This window comes from Pipistrellus hanaki (genome assembly GCF_964339955.1).
Source record: "Pipistrellus hanaki genome assembly, chromosome: 3".
Taxonomy (NCBI): domain Eukaryota; kingdom Metazoa; phylum Chordata; class Mammalia; order Chiroptera; family Vespertilionidae; genus Pipistrellus; species Pipistrellus hanaki.
This window is the reverse complement of record NC_140505.1, coordinates 1,637,161-1,657,795: the sequence shown is the minus strand read 5'-3', so window position 1 is coordinate 1,657,795 and position 20,635 is coordinate 1,637,161. Positions and strand designations below refer to the sequence as shown.

The window sequence follows — 20,635 nt, the reverse complement described above, 5'->3', positions numbered from 1 at the left end:
GTGCCCCTGGTCTCACCCTGGTCCCGCCCTGGCCCGCCCGGTCCCCTGGGTCTCCCGAGCTTCCGCTGCTGAGCTTTGAAGGCTCGGAGCGGCGTTCCTGGCTCAGTGGCCACAGGCCAGCGCAGCAGCGGGAGCCTTTGAAGCCTGGTCTCTGAAGGAACGTTGTCCTCAAACCTCAGCGCAGTGCGGCTCCTGCCTCTCCCTCCCGGCGGGCCAGCTTTCCTGAAAACAGTCAATCATCCAGCTGCACCGTCACAGCTGGTTTCAGAGGAGGGGAGGGAGAGAAACATCAGTGTGCGTCATTGATCACTGCCTCCTGCACGCCCACACGGATCAGGCCCACAGCACGTGCCCTGGCGGGGAATGGAGCCAGGTCCTCCCGCTTCACAGGTCGACATTCAGCCACGGAGCCACGCCGGGTGGGCTAAGATACTGTTTATTTTAAAGTGTTTTTATTATGGAGAGAGGAAGAGAGAAATGGAAATGTCAATGATGAGAGCCGTTGACCACTGCCTTGCGCACGCTGACGGTAATTCTCATCAGTCCCTCAGAGCCCTGGGCAGAGGGCAACGGGAAACCCCGAGACACGGCTTCCTGTGAAGTCAGAGCATCTGCCGTGCTCTGAGCGGGCGCCTGCCTGGAGCCGCAGGGCTCCCCCAGCCCTCCCTGCTGCAGGAACCAGGACGGTGACTCCAGGGACAGCTTGGCCTGCAACCTGGGCAGCTGGCAGGGGTGGGAAGTCGGTGCCTGGGAGGAGCCCTCTTCCTGTACCTGCCTGCACTGGGGCTGCTCAGGTACGCGGTCTGGTTAGCGCCTTCTGCAGCCTTCCTGGCTCCCACTCCTTTCACAGGGCACAGACTAGCTTCCTAGAGATGTCACTGTTGTCATGGAAACGGCTTCACCACTCTCCCATCCCTGCAGTGCGCCCCACCCCACGGCCCCGGCCTCGGCCTCAGCTGCCACAGGACACCCCACTGGCATGTTCCTTGTTTCTCAGCGGGAGCTGGAAGGCAGCTCAAGTCTCCACCTCACCAACAACTGACCCAGAACCCCGCAGCCCGGCACAGACCCGCACGCAGACTGCAGCGAGGCCGCTCGCCAAGCTCAGGCCGGTGTCGGGCGTTTATGTATGAAACATCTACACGTAGTCCCCATTTAAAACAGGCCCCGGGCCGGAGGTGAGAGCAGTGACCGTGGTGACCGCGCCAATGACAGGCCAACGACGAGGAACGATAGAAACGGTACTTTTATTTCTTGAAACCTCGGCATGAGGGTGGATTGGACCTCCTCTGCAGCCATCGTTTTGTATTAAAAACACTAAAAACTTTAGAAGGAGCGGACACCTCATTCTTCACACAGCTGTCTGTACCCAGAATTCAAACAAGACCCCCCACCAAACCGAGTTTCTCTCGACCTAGGCCCAAATAATCGCTTTGGTAGGTTATTTCCTCCTGATGCACACCAATAAATATATTAAGACCCACAGAGCCAGTTTCACTGAACCCACACACCAGAACATCTCATTTGCATACATGTTTGCAGAGAAACGTGTGGTGTACAGTCCCCGCCTGACCCGCGCCTGGCTCTGCCCCAGCACCACGGAAAGCACACCGGTGCCCAGGCTCCGTCCAGCAGACTTCTTGTTCTGAAAAACACAGATGGGGGAACAGACAGATGCTCGGCAGACGACAGACAGACAGACGCTCTGACCCTCCAGGCAGGGGCGTGCGGCCGGTCCCAGGAGTGACGGAGCCCCGGCCGGGGAGCAGCACCGCGAGCCCTGAGCAGCCGGGATGTTCCTCCCGGGATGCAGTGCAGCAGGTTCCTGAGCCGGGAACGACGCCCGTGCTTCCCACCGGCCCCGGCCGGGTGTGCGGGCCGCACGCGGGACAGCTGTCCGGGGCCTGGCCCGCGTCACGGTGCACGGACAAAACCCGCCCGGCAGCCGACGCAGCCCTCGGGTCCCACAAGCATCTCGTTTTTAAACGACACCGTGGGCATTCTAGGAGGAGGCACTTCCAGTGATTTAGACGTTGCAGCCCTGTCACAAGCAAGTTAACGGCTTCCCAGCAAAATTAGTGTCCGGTGACCCAGCGACGGGCAGGCACTGAGGGTTTTCTGTGATCAGAAAGCACGACAGGTTTCTAGAAGGAAATACAGATGGACATTTAAAAGCCCAGCAGCAGAAATAAAGCCTCATCCTACGCAGCACCGCCTCCCCCTCTGCAGGGGCGGGGGGCGGAGGAGGGTGGCGGCGGGCGGGGGGTCTGCCAGCGGCAGGCAGCGTTCGCTTCTCTAGGATTTGATTTGCTGACAGATGTCTAATTTGAGAAGAAGTTTCATTTTCCAGGATACACGCGAGCCGTCGCGGCGTGTGTCCATCCCAGCGGCCACGTTCAGAGTCACCGTCCGCTCCCACGGTTCCACGCCGGAGTCACCATGTCATGCGGCAGACGGATGCAGCTGAGGACGGCGGGGAGGTGCCATCTGGTCCCCGTGGGGCAGCATCCGAAACTGCACCCAGGTCAGAAACAGCAGACGCCGGCCTGGCGTGGCGTGGCCTGGCGTGGCCTGGCGTGGCGTGGCGTGCCGGCCGCAGGCGGTCACAGAGTTGAGATGTGGGAGATGGAATGTGGGCAGAGTGGACTCCGCTCTCTTTAACCTGAAAGACTAAGAACTCGCTAGGCTACGGAGACCCCTGATAGGCACACGGGCTCTGAGAGGAGGAGCCGGAGCCGCACATGAGGCCGAGGCTGTGGTGCCAGCGCCGGGCACGGACGTCACTCCAGCTCCTCCCAGCTGTCGGCGAGGTGGCCACGGCTCTGGCGCCGGATGCTGACCAGCCTCCCGGCCGAGCGCAGGCTCCAGCGCGAGCCGCCCCCCGGGCCGGCCAGGCTGGTGTACTTGCCGGCGCCCTTGGCCCCCTCCTCCCAGCCCGGCCCGGACGCCTGGTCGCTCAGGGCGCCCGACTCGGCTGCCACGTCTTCGAGAGTGAGCTTCGGGGGCTCCCAGCCCTCGATCTCGTCCGGCTTCCTGGGCTGAGTGCTCGGCTTTAGCACCAGATTGTCCCAGAACCCGGACTTCTTCTCCGCCTTCAGCTCCTCCTTCAGCCGTAAGCTGGTTCTGCGGGGACAGAGGAGGGGTTTGGGGGGTGCAGGGGCCTCAGATTCGACCCATTTTTGTAAATAAAGTTTCTTTTTCTAAAACCATCTAAGCTGTGTGGGAAGCTAACGCCGATCAGTATGTAAAACCTGAAACGGCGAAGTCAGAGGGAGAACTCGTCCCACGGGTTGCTGCTGACACCAATGAGGCCGCGTCTCAGACCCACACGTGGACGTGCACTCGGGCCGGTTCTCAGGAGACTCGCCCGGGGCTCACGTGCCTGCCAGCCGGAGGCCGGGCCCAGGGCCCAACTTCCAGCGGGGAGATGCCTTTCGACACACGGGGTCCGAGGACCCAGCCAGCACACGGCCCTGGGAGGCCATGCCCGGGCACTGCCGTGCGGGGCCCGCCTCCCGGGAGGAAGGTGGTCCCAGCGACGCCCGCCCGTGCAGCGAGGCGGCTCGGGGCTCAGGGCTCAGGGCTCAGGTGGACGCGGGTCTGCAGCTCCCACGCTCCTCCGCCTGCGGCTGGCTGCCTCCGGCCTTCCCGCAGCCCCATCAGCACCCATCCTCTCCAGACACCCAGGGGAGGAGCCCCCGTGCCACCTGACCGGCCCTGCTGTCCCACGTGACCGGGAGGGAGGGGTGCGGGGGCCGAGACGAGGGGCGCCCACTGGGGCCGGGCCTGTCTGCGGACCGCGTCCCCCCTCCCCGCAGGGACTTACCCCCGGGACTTGGGAGATTTGCATCTTCCCAGCAGGTGCTGCTCGTCGTCGTCATTAAACAGCGAAGTCACTTCCTTCCAACCTCGGAACCCTGCTCCCTGCACCAACAAAGGTCAGGAAGAGGTCAGGCCTGGCAGCAGGCACACAGGTCTGGTTTTGTGACAAATTTGTTGAGCTGGGCCTGGGGGAGAAGCTGGGCCTGGGAGAGAAGCTGGGATCTGGGAGAGAAGCTGGGCCTGGGAGAGAAGCTGGGCCTGGGGGAGAAGCTGGGATCTGGGAGAGAAGCTGGGCCTGGGAGAAGCTAGACTCTGAGAGAATCTGGGCCCTGGGAGAGAAGAAGCTGGAACCTGGGAGAGAAGCTGGGCCTCAGGGAGAAGCTGGGCCTGGAGGAGAAGCTGGGCCGCGTCTCCTGGGGTCGCAGGTCCTCCTCCCTCAGTGGCAGGTGACCTCCGCCATCCCGCTGTGAGGACAGCCACTGTGGTGACCATGTGTGGTGCCCATCCTCGCCCTGCCCTCACCCAGGCGGGGGCGGCCGAGCTGCGACCCCAGGACGGATCCCTGCGGGTGCCCACGGGTGGCTGCAGAGGAGGGAAGAGGCCACGGCTCTGCAGTCGGGTGCGTCCTGTGCCTACGCCGGCTCAGAGCAGAGGCACGGCTGTCAGAGCAGGCCCAGATAGGACAGAGACTCCGCCCATCCCGCACCCGAGTCCCACGCCCTGTGGGTGGCCTCTCTCCAATCAGGGAAGCGGAGGGGAGGGGAGGGGAGGGGGGCAGAGGGCGGCTCCCGGGGGCAGACCTTGCTTTACAGAACTCTGAAATGTTCCTGTTGCAACTTGAAAGGAAAGGGAACCGAGGGCTGTGTGCCAGGCTCCTGCGGCCACCCAGGGCCACCCAGGCCACCCAGGGCCACCCGGGCCACCCAGGCCACCTGGGCCACCCGGGGCCGCCCAGGGCCACCGGGGCTGCCCAGGGCCACCCAGAGCCACTCAGGGCGGGAACGGAGACGCGGCGTGGAAAGTGCCCCGTGTGCGCGGGGGCGCCGGCTCAGGTGCCTCTGCAATTTTAATGTGTCAGCGGGCGCCCGGCCCGGCCCGGCCGGCGGCTCAGGCGCACAAAGGGCTGTCTGACCGGGTTCCAGCCGGGAGCGAGGCCGGGGCCTCCGCTGCCAGGTGCCCTGGGCCGCGGGCCTGGCGGCCTCGGGGCGCGGGCTGGCCTCGCACGCCCTCCGCTCCCGGGTCCCTCCACCTGCGGCCGCGCCGAGTCCTTTTCTCTCGGGTTTTCTTTCCCCTATTTCTAAAAAATACACATTTTTATTGATTTTTAGAGAGAAAGAGAGAGTGAAAGAGCGAGAGAGAAACATCAGTGATGAGGGAGAACCGTGGATCGGCTGCCTCCTGCACGCCCTGCACTGGGGATCTGGCCCTGTCGCAACCTGGGCCTGTGCCCTTGACCGGAATCGAACCTGGGACCTTTCAGGCCGCAGCCCGCGCTCTAACCACTGAGCAGCACCGGCCGGGCTCTTTCCCCTGCTGCGCCCTGCAGGCAGCACTGGTGTGTCTGTGGAGTCCTGAGCCGAGCAGGGCGGGGTCCCGGTGGGGGCAGGCACGGGCCTCTTGGTGTGTCTGTGGAGTCCGGAGCGGAGCAGGGCGGGGTCCCGGTGGGGGCAGGCACGGGCCTCTTGGTGTGTCTGTGGAGTCCGGAGCGGAGCAGGGCGGGGTCCCGGTGGGGGCAGGCACGGGCCTCTTGGCACGGGCGGGTTCCCACCCCCCGTCGGGGGCAGAGGCAGGTCCGCCTCACAGGACTGTCACCCCAGGCGCTCACCCTCTCCACCCCGCCCTCCGCCCGGGACGCCGCGGGGCCGCCGGAGACCGGGCTGGGCGCTCCCCTCGGCCGTCACACCGGCCATCGGAGCCTGGGCGGCCTCCCCGTCGTCTCCCGGGAAACGCCGCCTCGTGTCCTTTCAGACGCCGCCGGGCGCTGGGCGGCGAGCGGGACGGACCGCGGGGACGGACCGCGGGGACGGACCGCGGGGACGGACCGCGGCGCCCGCTCACGCCCAGAGCCCGGGGCCCGGGGCCGGCCTTCCCTCCACAGCACGTTCCCCGGCCGACAGACAGCCCGCTCTCCGCCGCCGACCTCGTCTTCACCGGTGTGCCAGCGTCAGCGGCGGCCTTCCCACCCCCTGCCCGCCTGAGAGGGGCACACGCTGACACGTGTGGGGAACGGCACTGACCTGAACCAAACCCACGGCCCTGGCCGGGCGGCTCAGGGGTTAGAGCGGCGGCCGGCGCACCGAAGGGTCAAGGGTTCGATTCCCAGGCCACGGTGTATGCCTGGGCTGCAGCTTCAACCCCTGCCCTGGTTGGGCACATGTGGGAGGCAACCACTTGATGTCAACGTCTGTCTGTCTGTCTGTCGGTCGGTCGCTCTCTCTCCTCCCTCCTCGTCTGTCCTCCTCCCCCTCCCCCTTCCACTCTCTCTAAAAGTCAATGGGGAAAATATCCCCAGGTGAGAATTCACAGAACAAGCAAACAAACGGAAAACAGCCCACAGACACCCCCACGTGGCAGTGTGGTCAGGCGCCCCGTCTGGGCACCTCCCAGCAGCCAGAGGCACCAAGATGCTTACCATGCCGGTTTCTAGGGACCTGAAGAGTCCCAATCCAAAGACCCCACCCATTGCTCTGTCAGCGAGACTCCGACGCACAGGAGCTGTGTTTGCTGGGAAGACTCCGGACAGAGGCCCGCCGCCGGCCGCAGAAGCCCGCGGGGCATTCGGTCCGCGCCTGGCGTCCGGGCAAGCCTCCGCTCACAGCACTGCCTCCGTCCGCCGGCCCGGAGGACAGCGCGGCTCCTCCGAGCCCAGGTGAGACGGGCGGGAGGCAGGCTCCCCGCTCACTCCTCCCTTCCCGGCCCCACACACACGCCCGTCCAGCACTCAAGCAGCAGCGAAGGCGAACCAACTGCCAGCGGCCCAGGGCGTTACAGGCTCTCCTAACTGCCCGCAGCCCCACTGTGTGCGGGGGGCGAGTCCCCTGGAGGAGGCCGCGCAGTGGGCGCCACGGGGACCCGGATGAAACACACGTCACGAATCGCTGCTCTCCCGGGAAACACAGGGCAGGGACTGAGCCCTGGTCATCCGTGTTCGTCAGTCAGTCCTAACCCGTGTCACACGTGTGTACGCACAGGCGCCGCACTGCTGCCCAGCCCGCCCAGCGCGCTTTCTCCACGGACACACCGGCCTCCCCGGGGAGCCAGGCGCGGGCACTGAGCCCGAGCGAGCGGAACAGCAGCGCCAGCACAGAGAGCACTGACTCAGCCACACGGAGCTGGACCGCAAACGAGACGCGGCCAGTGCGACGGCTGACACCGGGGGCCAGGCACTCGCACCCTCGGCCAGACGTGGGCCTCACGGCTGCGAAGACAGGGAGGCTCCCCAGCCCTGCACTGGGGTGAATTCCCAAACACGGAGAACCACGGAGCCACAGAGCCACGGAACCACGGAGCCACGGAGGTGTGCAGGCAGAGGCTGGCGACCGCGCTGGACTCCAGCTGTCCTGATGCTCAGAACCACGTCCCCCTCATGTCCCCCCCGCCGCGCCACCGGAGCCCAGGCCGTCCTCAAGGCCGCAGGGAGACGGGCCGGCCGGCTGCGTGCCCCCCCGCCCCGCCCTCCGCCCCCTCCCGCATCCGGGACCTGCGGCCCCACGTCAGGACTGCTGCCACGCCCAGCACCACGGACAACAGACACGTGTGGCACCTCCGTGCACACGTGCACACACACACGTGCACACACGCATGCACACACACACACACGCACGCACACACGCGAAGCTCTTCGCCGAGCTAAGGCCGCCCACGGCTCAGTGGGAAGAAGCCGGTGGTGAGTGCTGCTCATTCTCCTGGGAAGCCTGCACCCCCCACCGCCCCCCACCCCTACCCCCACCCCGCATCCCCATCCCCACCCCCCACCGCCCCCCACCCCTACCCCCACCCCGCATCCCCATCCCCACCCCCCACCCCTACCCCCACCCCGCATCCCCATCCCCACCCCCCACCGCCCCCCACCCCTACCCCCACCCCGCATCCCCATCCCCACCCCCCACCCCTACCCCCACCCCGCATCCCCATCCCCACCCCCCACCCCTACCCCCACCCCGCATCCCCATCCCCACCCCCCACCGCCCCCCACCCCTACCCCCACCCCGCATCCCCATCCCCACCCCCCACCCACTCCCCACCCCTACCCCCACCCCGCATCCCCATCCCCACCCCCCACCCCTACCCCCACCCCGCATCCCCATCCCCACCCCCCACCGCCCCCCACCCCTACCCCCACCCCGCATCCCCATCCCCACCCCCCACCCGCCCCCCACCCCTACCCCCACCCCGCATCCCCATCCCCACCCCCCACCCCTACCCCCACCCCGCATCCCCATCCCCACCCCCCACCCCTACCCCCACCCCGCATCCCCATCCCCACCCCCCACCCCTACCCCCACCCCGCACCCCCATCCCCACCCCCCACCGCCCCCCACCCCTACCCCCACCCCGCATCCCCATCCCCACCCCCACCGCCCCCCACCCCTACCCCCACCCCGCCCCCACTCCGCACCCCCACCCCCCATCTCCCACCCCTACCCCCACCCCGCCCCCCAAGATGCAGGCCTCCGAGAGCTGGTTCTCTGAGCTCAGGGGAACAGCCACTATCCAGCTGACCCCATGCCTCCCCCACCCCCACCCCCACCTCCACCCCCAACCCCACCCCCCACCCCGCACCCCCATCCCCACCCCCCATCCCTACCCCCATCTCCCACCCCTACCCCCACCCCGCATCCCCATCCCCACCCCCCACCCGCCCCCCACCCCTACCCCCACCCTGCGCGCCCCACCCCACACCCCCACCCTGCCCCCACTCCCCACCCCCACTCCCCATCTCTCACCCCTACCCCCACCCTGCCCCGCAAGATGCAGGTTCTCTGAGCTCAGGGGAACATCCACCGTCCAGCTGACCCCATGCCTCCCCACCCCCACCCCCACCCCGCACCCCCACCCCTACCCCCACCCTTACCCCCACCCTGCAGCCCTCGCGAACCTCAGCCACCTGCACTCCAAGCTCCCAGGCTGAGCCTGTCGCCCACACGAAGGTTCCGACCCAGCAGGCGGAGGAGCACATGCTCCCCTGGCGTTTCCGGACGCCTCTGAGGAGCTCTGGGCGTTAAATGGTGCCGGAACCTGGCCCAGCGCTCTCCGAGGCCATTTCCAGAGCGTCATCGTGGCTGCTGCCTAAGCCCCCACATACCCCGGGCCCCGCAGCCCACCGGCCCCCCAGCCCATCGGCCCCGCAGCCCATCGGCCCCCCAGCCCAGCAGTCCCCCCACCCACCGGCCCCCCCGGCCCATCGGCCCCACGGCAAACCGCCTGGCAGCTCATGGTCCCGCCGAGGCCCCGCGGAACCTGCGGCCGAGGGGAGGCCTGGGGGAGGCCAGGAGACAGGGGCACTGACCGCCACTGGGGCTGCAGTGCCGCTCGCTGAACCGTTAGTCTCCTCATCATTGAACCACGGGAGCCCAGCGCACCTGCTGGCCTGCCGAGCTCACAGCCCGCCCACCCGTGTGCCTCACACGCCCGCCTCACCGAGCCCCCACCCGCCACCCTGCCCGCCCGCCGGCCGCCAGCCTCGCTGTGACCGGAGTCTGCGGGCCATGCCTCGTGAGCCTGAGCCTGCCTGCTGCCGACAGCGGCTCCCGGGGTGGGGTGGGGAGGGACCGAGAGATGCTCCGTGCATCTCCTGTGACCGGTCTTTGGCCACTATTCATGGTGGTGTCGCGGCCGCGTGCTTTCTATAATATAGATTGCAATGAATGTTCCCCCTTCTGACCTCACTGTCTCACTATAATACAAATAGATGTGTGTTCATGACAAAGGAAAAGCTCAACAGCCCTGGCTGGTGTAGCTCAGTGGTTAGAGCGCTGCCCTGTGGACTGAGGGTCCCGGGTTCAATTCCAGTCAAGGGCACATGCCAGGTTGCAGGCTCGATCCCCAGTAGAGGGCATGCAAGAGGCACCTGACCAATGATTCTCTCTCAGCCTTGATGTTTCTCTCCACCTCCCTTCTCCCTTCCTCTCTGAAATCAGTAATATATATGATATATATATGTGTGTGTGTGTGTGTGTGTGTGTGTGTGTGTGTGTTGCAAATTCACTTTAAAAAAAAAAGTCCAAGGAGAAGTTTATTTTCAGGGTGAAAACTATTTTAGGAACAATGCAGTGTTCCTTAATCCCAACAGCGATTCACATGCCTCGCATTTCTAAGGTATTAGGACCTCACAGTAAGCTACTTTTCCTTTTTAATAAACAGCCGATTATCGCTGTGAAGTCAGCGTGCACATCTGAGTGCCAGCTAAACCCCTTTCCGGAGGAGACGCAGCGGCTCCGCGCTCAGCTGACCGCATGGGCGGGGCCCCGAGGGGAGGCCGGGCCCCGAGGGGAGGCCGGCCACGAGGGGAGGCCGGGCCCCGAGGGGAGGCCGGGCCCCGAGGGGAGGCCGGGCCCCGAGGGGAGGCGGGGCCCCGAGGGGAGGCCGGGCCCCGGGGTGAGGCCGGGCGGGAGAGCACCCGTGCGGTGCGTCCTTCTCACACCGATTCCCCCTCCTTCCAACGTCACCACCAAAACCTGCAGGCAGAGGTTTGATGCAGACGTGCCATGAACTGTCTAATTTAATTCCATCAGAAGCTGGCTTTGGGATAAAGACCAATCCTCCAGAAGGAATGAAATTTAGAGTAAAAAAAAAAAAAAATCTGTTTTTCTACCGCAAAGTTCTTCAGCGCATTGAACTCTAGGAACCTTAACGAAGTAATGAAAAGCCACAGGCGAGTCTCACGCCTGGAAGACCACAGGGAGAAGCCCTCACGGCTTCGGGGCGGCCGCTGCTCGGGCACAGACACCCCGGGAAGGAAATCACGGACAGCCGGCACTGCACTAAAACCAGGCACTGCTCTGACAGCGACGCCGGCAGAGGAAAGACCGGCCACGGGAGGCGCTGTCGGGAAGACACGTCCGGAAAAGCACTTTGTCCGAAACACACAAAGCACCCTTACACCTCAACAACAGGAAAGCCAAGGCCAGTAGTTTTGTTGGTTTGGCTCAGTGGATAAAGCGTCGGACTGCAGACTGAGGGGTCCCGGGTTTGATTCCCGTCAAGGACATGTACCTGGGTTGTGGGCATGTCCCCGTGGGGGGTGTTTCTCTCTCAGAGAGTTTCTCTCTCTCTATCCCTCTCCCTTCCTCTCTGTAAAAAAATCAATGAAAAATAAAATAAAATAAAATAAAATAAAAGGGCCCCCCACCGTAAGACACGCCACCAAAGAGGAGGGAAGCGCAGGGAAGATGCTCCGTCCCACGGCATCAGAACATGCAACCGAGAGGCCAGGAGACCCTGCGCCCGGGGGAGACCCGCCCGGCGGGAGGACGGGGAGGACGGGGAGGACTGCGCGGCAGGAGCCGCAGGCGCTGCGGGCGGGGGCGCGGGGGCGCAGCCGGGGAGGGTGACAGTGTGGGGGTGTCCCACACACTAAGCCCACTCTCCCCACGCGACCCAGCAATCGCGCTCCTCAGCGTGGATCCATCCACGTTGAAAACGTCCGTCCGCACAGAGCCTGCGGACAGGTGCTCCTGCAGCAAGCTGTGACAGCGGGAGAGCGGCCGGACGGCCTGTGCAGGGGCCGGACGGCCTGTGCAGGGGCCGGACGGCCTGTGGCCCCCAGGCCGGGGGACGGGAGATTATTCAGCGAAACGGGAGGCGGAAGCTCAGTGCCTGTGACGGAGTGACAGCAGCCAGTCTGAAAAGGCCACCACTGCACGATCCCCAACCTACGGCATTTTGGGAAAGTGGAGACAGCCATTGATGGAGGTACCGGGGACTAGAGGGGCAGCATGGGTGGGCGGAGCAAGGAGGGTTCGGCCGCGGGGCTCGGGGACACTGACCTCGGACACATTTCACGTTACGTCTGCTGCAGAATCTGTAGGACAGGTCGGAGGGCCCTGTGCTGAGGGCCGTCAGCGCCCTGAGAATGGGGTGCCGAGAGAGGGGGCTGAGCACTGGGGGACATAACAGACGGGAATCGGTATTTTCCACTCAGTGCTGCTGGGCACCTAACAAAATAGCTTCCTGCCCTAACCAGTGTGGCCCAGTGGTTGAGCATCGACCTATGAGCCAGGAGGTCAGGGTCCAATTCCCAGCCAGGGCACAGGCCCAGTAGGGGACATGCGGGAGGCAGCCGATCAATGATTCTCACCACTGATGTGTCTCTCTCCCTCTTCCTTCCTCTCTAAAGCTAATGAAAGCCTATAAAAATAATACCCGATTAAGCCCCACACAAAAACTCACAGTTAACAGAAGGATGCAGACACCCAGTTGTAAACTAGAAAATCGGAAAAACAACAGCGTTCCTAAGGGTTGAATCCATGTTGCTGTTCCAGCTCCTATTCCACGTTTTCTTTTGTGAGAAAATGTCCAGAATAAAACCGAAGGAAAACACACAGGTTGTAGGATTCATCAGGAGAAAGGGAGGTGGAACACGGGATCAATTTAGAACGTTAAAGTTGGGGGAAAACCGGTGTGACTCAGTGGACAGAGCGTTGGCCTGCGGACTGAAGGGTCCTGGGTTCGATTCAAGTCAAGGACATGTACCTTGGTTTCAGGCACATCCCCAGTAGAGGGTGTGCAGCTGGTTCATGTTTCTCGTTGATGTTTCTAACTCTCTATCCCACTCTCTTCTTCTCTGTAAAGAATCAATAAAATACATAATTTTTTAAAAGTCTGGTTTAAAAAAATAAAAATAAAAAATAAAATGTTAAAGTTCATAAAAAAAAAAAAAAAAAGATCCCGCCCATCTAATCCACAATAATTCCTTGTGAATTACATTCTCATCGTTCTACTCCGGAGAGTTGCTGTTTGGAGGAACCCTGCGATTTTGAGATTTAAAAAAATAAAAACCCAGGTCCGCGCTGTCCAAAAGCCACTTAGAAAGAGGCTCAGACAGAACCGTGACTAACGGCTCCATCAGTTTCACAGAAACTACCCCCAACTGTTCACAGGCGCTGACACACTTCCAGGACAGCAGTTTCCAAACTTTTAGCAAAAAGGACCCTCTGGCCACCTCCAGGAGCGGGCCAGGTAGAAGTGGAATTGCTGATTTAAAAAGAGAGAGAGAGAGAGAGAGAGAGCCAGCCAGGGCGCACTGGGTTTCTGACCTCAATTCCATGGCCGAGGCCCCAGCGCGCTGCGCATCGGAAACAGAGCGGGGCGGGCGGTGTGAGTGAGTGTGTGTGTGTGTGTGTGTGTGTGTGTGTGTGTGCGCGCGCGCGGGGAGGGCGGGGAGGTGGGACGGGGTGGGGGGAGAACCGGGCCGCCCGGGGGAGCGTTTCAATGAGAAATGCTGGGCATTCCAGGCGCGGCTGGAACCTGCCGGGCCGGTGCCGCACCATCCGGGCCGCACTCCGCGGAAAGGTCACTGCCTTCCCCTCCGGCCACCGCGGGCCGCGGGCAGGAAGCGCTCTGTACCGCCCGCGTTCGCCCCTGGGCACGCGGCCGGGCCCCGGGGCGCCTGCTGGTCTCCGGGCCGGGACCCCCCGCGACCCCGTCCCGCGTGGGGGGCCGCCGAGGTCCGGGGCGGCCTCCGCCTGCCCGGCCGCGCGCATCGCAGGTGCCCCGTCACCCGTGTCGCCTTCCCGACCCCGCGACGGTGCTCCACCCGCCCGGGACCCTAACGGGCCGGGCCCAGGCCGACCTGCGCGCCGCGCGCCCCGCGCGCCCCGGCTCCGCGCCACCCTGGCCACTGCGCGCCCGGCCTCCCCGCGCCCCGCACCTGCGCGCCCCCGGCGTCCGCGCTGGGCGGCGGCTCCGCGCGCAGCCCGTCCTCCTCCTCGGGCGGCTCGTCCAGGAGCACCCGGCTGCGGCCCAGCCTCCACATGCCGGTCGGTCCGGGCGGCCGGGCAGCGCAGCGGCTCGGGCTCGGGCGGCGGCTCCGCGAGGCCCGGACGCGGTGAGCGAGGGGCGGGACGGCCGGGCGGGGCCACATCACCCTCCGGACCGGACCGCCCTGGACCCTCCTCCGGCGGCACCGGCCCACCCCGTCCCCCCCTCCGTCCCCACCCCCGTCCCCACCCCCGCTCCGGGCGGGTCCCCGCCCCCGGCCCGGCCCCGGCGCCCCGAGCACCTTTCGGACCCGAACCCACCCCGCCGATCCCCGCCAGGCCCCGCCCCCGGTCAGCCCCGCCCCTGACAGGCCCCGCCCCCGGGCCACCCAGGACTTGGCCCCGCCCCCCAGGTCGCCCCTCACCGGCGGGGGCGCGGCCTGTCCACCGGCGCTGCGCGGGGCGGGGCGCTCTGTCCCGGTCTCCATGGCAACGGCGGGCCGCGGCGGGCAGTGCGCATGCCCACAGCGGCCCGGGCGGGGGCTCCGGGGCCGGGAGGCGGTCGCGGGGACGGACGAGCCTCGCCGGCCGGTGACCCGGTCCTCGGAGCGGAGCCCCGCCCCGCCCCGGGCTGGGTCCGCGGACCCCCACCCACCGGGGGCTTCTGGGTCTGGGCTGGGAGGTGGGGGGCGCCCCAGGCTCGGCCCTCGCCCTCCGGGTGGGCGGCCCGTGCCCGGACCCGCGGGGGCAGCGGAGGCTGTGCACCGTCCCGGGAGGAGAGGAAGGGAGAGGGAGAGAAACATCGATGTGAGCGCGAAACATCAATCCGCTGCCCCTGGGGATGGAGCCCACCCATGCCCGTGCCTGCGGGCACCTGCCCCCTCCCCCCAGCCCAGCACTGCTGGGGGCCGGGCCCCCTCCCGGGGCCAAGGACAGTGGAGCCAGCCCAAGCCCGTGTGCTCAGTGGGCAGAGCGCGGCCTGCGGACTGCAGGGTCCCAGGTTCGGTTCCCGTCAAGGGCATGTGCGTTGGTTGCGGGCACGTCCCCAGTGGAGGGTGTGCAGGAGGCAGCTGATGGATGTTTCTCTCTCATCGATGTTTCTCTCTCTTTCCATCTCCCTTCCTTCCTCTCTGTAAGCAATCAATAAAATACATTTTTTTTAAAAAAAGAAAGTGGAGCCGGTTCTGAGGGGTTTATATCTAATCGCAGGCGGAACGCGCCACTCGGGGCACAGTGAACCGGAGTCTGCGTCTGTCCTTGGTGCTTTTCTAGCTGCGGTGACACCCCGTCAGTGAACTGGGGCCCCAGCCTGCTCACCAGGCGAGCAGGAGGCGCACCTCGGGCTCCCGCACAGCACACAACGGCTTATTTCCTGTCTCAGGAAAGAGCGGGGCAATAAAGCACAAAGGACACACCTCCGTTATAATCAGAAAAATGCACATTCACACGAACAGCCCCCTCCCCACCCGCCAGAGCGGTAAGGATGTCTGAAGTGGGGCCAGTGTTGGCCAGAGCCGGGCTGGTGCGGCTCAATGGTTGGGTCGCCTGTGGATGGATGGCTGCCCTGTGGTTCCTGGTCAGGGGGCATGGGTTGGGGCTCCATCCCCAGGGGGCACTGATTGATGTTTCGCTTTCACATGGATGTTTCTCTCCTTCTCCCTTCCTCTCCCTCCCAGCCCCCCAAAAAAACCACGACAATAAAAAATCTTAAAGAAAAAAAGAAACTGTTGGAGGCAAATTGGATCCATTTCTGAGTATCTATCAGATTTTAATGCGCACAGCCTCCTGCCAAGCAAACTGACTTCTACAGAGAAGCTTTCACCGGACGGACTTCATATTGCTTCTATTTCCACACTAACTCTACATTCACGTGTTTACTTGAGAATTCAAGTAACATTTAAAAATCTATAAAGAGATCCCAGCACTGAACAGCTCTGTGCACATGTTTCTTAAGTATTATAACTTCTCTACCATAAAAAAAAAAAAAAATCAACCCTGGCCAGTGTGGCTCAGTGGATAGAGCATTGGCCCATGGACTGAAGGGTCCCAGGTTCGATTCGGGTCAAGGGCATGTGCATTGGTTGCGGGCACATCCTCAATGGGGGGTGTGCAGGGGGCAGATGATGGGTGTTTCTCATCGATGTTTCTGACTCTATCCCTCTTCCTTCCTCTCTGCAAAAAAGCAATAAAATATATATATATTTTTTAATCAGATGTACCTTTTGGGTTTTACTCCGAAGTGATCGGCAATGAAACCGTTAACCTGGAAAGAGGCCCTGAGTGTGTCTGGGCGGGAGAGGCCTGAAGAAGCCAGCGCAGACAGCGGTGACAGGCACGCCGCAGGGCGAGGGGTAGGGTCCGGAAGGGCTGGAGCTGGTGGGATTAGCCGAGCTTTACCCAGCGGGCACGTGGGCCGCCAGACATCTGACCTGCTCAGCGATCACAGGATCCTGAGATAAGGCAGCTCCGGGCCGCCAGGCACACAGAGGAGGCTCATGGGATGCACAGAGCACACCCGCGGAGAAGCTCCACCTGCAGAAAGCGAGTGTGAGAACGCCGCCCTCACGGCCATGTGTGCGAATGTTAAAAACGTGCATGGAGCGAAACCGGTGTGGCTCGGCGGTAGAGCGTCGGTCTGTGGACTGAAAGGTCCCGGGTTCGATTCCGGTCAGGGGTGTGTACGTTGGTTGCGGGCACATCCCCGGTAGGGGGTGTGCAAGAGGCAGCTGGTTGATGTTTCTCTCTCATCGACGTTTCAAGCTCTCTATCTCTCTCCCTTCCTCTCTGTAAAAAAATCAATAAAATATATTTATATTTTTTAAATGTGCATGGACACGCCATTTCAAACCAGCTCACACCGGCGCAGCGCCTGGCCTTCCGGGGCTCATGGCCTGGGTACACAGACGGGCACTGCTTACCGTACGCGCTACCCACACACGACGGGGTTCGTGAGCTGGCACCTGGGTCCCCTGTCAGACACACGCTCTGCTCACTACACGGAGGCAGGGGAACCGGGACACAGGTCACAGACGGCCGGGTGGGAACACGCGGACCCAGGCAGGCCTCCCCGCTCAGGCCCCCCATTCCCGCAGACGGCACAGGGCGTGTGCCAGCCCCCGGCTTCCCTCCGTGGGCACAGCCACCTGCTGTGCTTTTACACTTTCTATCGTAGATGGAATTGCAACCTCCCGCAAGCCCAGGACGCTCTGGAAGCAGAGAGCCAGTGACTGTGTTTTCTGGCCCTTCACCTGCCTGTGTTTCTCTATTTAAAAAGTCCCTGGGCACAGGCAGCCGGGCCTCGCTGTGCAGCTGTGACCGGGCCCGGCTCACCCAGTCTGTCCTCCGGGAAGGGGGACCGCGCAGGGTGTGTGTGAGTGCGTGAGTGTGTGTGGGTGTGTGTGAGTGTGTGTGTGTGTGTGTGAGTGTGAGTGTGAGTGTGTGTGTGTGTGAGTGTGTGTGTGTATGTGTGTGTGTGAGTGTGTGTGTATGTGTGTGTGTGAGTGTGAGTGTGTGTGTGTGTGAGTGTGTGTGTGTGTGAGTGTGTGTGTGTGTGTGTGTATGTGTGTGTGTGTGTGTGAGTGTGTGTGTGTGTGTGTGTGTATGTGTGTGTGTGGGTGAGTGTGTGTGTGTGTGTGTGTGAGTGTGAAGGGATGAGGGGGAGGCTGCCTCCGCAGAGCATGCTGGGAGGCTCTGGGGGCGTGGCTGACCCAGTCTGGCGTCGGTTTCCATGGTGACCTCCAGGCAGGAAGCTCCCTGCACATCTCCCAGAGGCGCCGCCTGCAAGCTGAGCTCTTGGTCAGAACCCACTCCGGATGAGGGGCCGGCCCCCTCCTCCAGGCGGCCCTCCGGCCTCTGCTCCTCACTTAGAGGCTTCCTGTTAGTTTCCATCCAGGCCCCTCCCTTCTGGGCCCTCCCCCCTCCCCCAGCCCTCCCTCACCCCACCCCGAGCTCAGGGACCCCTGCAGCCCACACAGGTCCCTCTGAGGGAGGCCTGGCCTTGGGCAGAGGTGCCCACACAGCCTGGCTTCCTCCTGAGGGCAGCATTCACCCCTCACGTACGAAACTGGGCGGAAAGGGTGAGCCCCCACCCCCCCCAACCCCCCCCCCCCGCCAGGAGGGCCTTCCGGGGTGCCCACCAGGGCACACACACTTCCGGGACTGGAGGTCCCCTCCATCGCCAGCTGCTGGCCATTCATTCGTCCATCCTCCTTGTCCCAGACCAAAGGTCAGCGCCTTATCGATCATTCCTGTGGGCGGGGGGGATCCCAGACTGAGAGGAGCATAATCTAGTATAATAATCTCATGTAATAAAAGGCTAATATGCAAATAGACCAAATGGAGGAACAACCAAACAACCAGTTGCTATGACGGGAGCTGACCACCAGAGGGCGTGTGTGTGTGTGTGTGTGTGTGTGTGTGTGTGTGTGTGTGTGGACCATGGTGAACTGGTTGTGGCCCGATGATGGAGCAGGTGAGCGGGCACCAGACCAAGGCGGGGTGCAGGTCACTGTCATCAGGGCGAGCCTCTAGTGGTGACTGAAGTCTTTGCTCCCGAACGCCGTGGTCCTGCCTCAGGCTTGCACCCACTGCTGGCGCCAGCCCCAACTGCTCTGCAGCATCAGTGGTGCGAGCAGGGCTGGCACCGTCAACTGTGGGAGCAGAGGATGGGCCGAGACCCACCCTGTGCCCACCACAGCCTCGCCGCCCACACCAGGCCCCTAGTAACAGAATCAAATACCCAGAACTGGCTCACTGGCTGGCATGGCTCAGTGGTTGAGTGCCGACCTATGAACCAGGAGGTCAGGGTTCAATTCACCGTCAGAACACATGCCTGGGTTGTGGGCTCGATCCCCAGAGTGGGGCGTGGAGGAGGCAGCCGATCAAAGTTTCTCTCATCACTGATGCTTCTCTCTCTCTCTCTCTCTCTCTCTCTCTCTCTCTCTCTCTCTCTCTCCCTTCCTCCCTCCCTCCCTCCCTCTCTCTCTCTCTCTCTCTCTCTCCCTCCCTCCCTCCCTCCCTCCCTCCCTCCCTCCCTCCCTCCCTCCCTCTCTCTCTCTCTCTCTTTCTCTCTCCCTCCCTCCTTCTCTCTCTCCCTTCCTCCTTACCTCCCTCTCCTCTCTTCCGCTCTGAAGTCAATGAAAATATATTTTCTTTAAAAATACCCGGATGGCTCTCCCACGGCGTCTCGGATCCCAGTCACCGGGCTGTGCCCAGTCCGGGGCTGGTGTTCGGAGGAGGCTGAGGCCAGCAGTCTGAGCGTCCCGTTCTGGCCTGAGGGAGACATGGCTGAGCCCCCGTGCGTGCGCGCCGGTCAGAGAGGCTGCAGAGGGTTCTCAGGGCGGAACGTCCACAGTCACCAGAGTCACCGTGAGCCGCGGAGCCGAGCGCTGCTGGCCGCCGGCACTGCGGAGGCATCGTTACCGAAACTCGATTCCGTCCCTGGAAACGGATCGCGTTGCTTCCAAAGCAGCCCAAGCAGAAGCCGGTCAGAGGCAGGCGGGGGACACTCTCACAGCCAGCCGTCCGGGCGGGCAGCAGCAGGCCCAGCAGCAGCTCCCCCACCGCCACCAGCCCCCCACCGCCACCAGCCACCCACCGCCACCAGCCACCAGCCCCCCCACTGCCACCAGCCCTCCACTGCCACCAGCCCCCCCACCGCCACCAGCCCCCCACCGCCACCAGCCCCCCCACCGCCACCAGCCCCCCACCGCCACCAGCCACCAGCCCCCCCACCGCCACCAGCCCCCCACCGCCACCAGCCCCCCCACCGCCACCAGCCCCCCACCGCCACCAGCCCCCCCACCGCCACCAGCCCCCCACCGCCACCAGCCCCCCACCGCCACCAGCCCCCCCACCGCCACCAGCCCCCCCACCGCCACCAGCCCCCCCACCGCCACCAGCCCCCCACCGCCACCAGCCCCCCACCGCCACCAGCCCTCCCACCGCCACCAGCCACCAGCCCCCCCACCGCCACCAGCCCCCCCACCGCCACCAGCCCCCCACCGCCACCAGCCCCCCACCGCCACCAGCCCTCCCACCGCCACCAGCCACCAGCCCCCCCACCGCCACCAGCCCTCCCACCGCCACCAGCCACCAGCCCCCCCACCGCCACCAGCCCCCCCACCGCCACCAGCCCCCCACCGCCACCAGCCCCCCACCGCCACCAGCCCCCCCACCGCCACCAGCCCCCCACACCGGCGGCGCCCAGCCTCTGAACCCAGTGACATCCGGCCGCCCGGCCCATTGTGCCCGCCAGGAGCCTTTCCTTCCTTCCTCTCAGGGAGGGATGTTTGGTCTGGGGAGGGGAGATGCTCCGTTGAAAGGAGTGCAGTGGCTGCTGAAACCTCTGCCGCAGGGAGTGCGTGCTGTTCAGAAACCCTGGATCAGCAGCATTCCGATCCTGTGCAGGCCGGAGGCAGGGTCCGCTCGGCCATCTCCTTATCAGCCCCTCCCTCTCTGTCCCCAGGGAATTCTGGAAGCCCCGGCCGCCAGGGTCTGTGGAAAGGGGCTGAACTCCGGCGATGTGAAGACAGGACAGATGGAGGGAAGGGGTTTCCTAAGACTCAGTGGAGGCCCGGGCCCTCCTCTCGGGCACTCTGGCCTGGAGGCCTCAGGCCCGTGGGCTCCCGCTGACCCGCCCCCCCCCCCCCCCCCCCGCCCCAGGCTCGCAGCCTTGTCCTGGGGACCTGCCCGCTGGGGCTGGCAGAAACCGGTCTGTAAGTAAGAATGCCCAAAGGAACAGCCTGTATGAAAACCATCAGCTGCTTAGAAAGCCCATTTATTTAGTGGTTACATAGAAAGTATTGAGAGGCCAGTATTTTCAAAATTAAAAAAAGAAGGAAATCCCCCGTAAGTAGAATCCCGGAGGAAACTGAGGCAAAGCGGCTGTTTCA

The 20,635-nt window shown here is 64.1% G+C and overlaps 1 protein-coding gene across 1 annotated transcript; it reads right to left on the bottom strand.

Moving 5' to 3' along the window:
* Window positions 1–1,229: 1,229 nt before the first annotated feature.
* TDRP (testis development related protein) lies at window positions 1,230–13,945 on the bottom strand. Its single transcript, XM_084878368.1, has 3 exons — window positions 13,694–13,945; window positions 3,827–3,924; window positions 1,230–3,123 (listed from the first exon to the last, which is right to left on the bottom strand). Exons 1-3 carry the CDS (start codon window positions 13,904–13,906, stop codon window positions 2,781–2,783), a joined length of 654 nt encoding a protein of 217 aa, XP_084734494.1. The 5' UTR covers window positions 13,907–13,945; the 3' UTR covers window positions 1,230–2,780.
* Window positions 13,946–20,635: the final 6,690 nt, after the last annotated feature.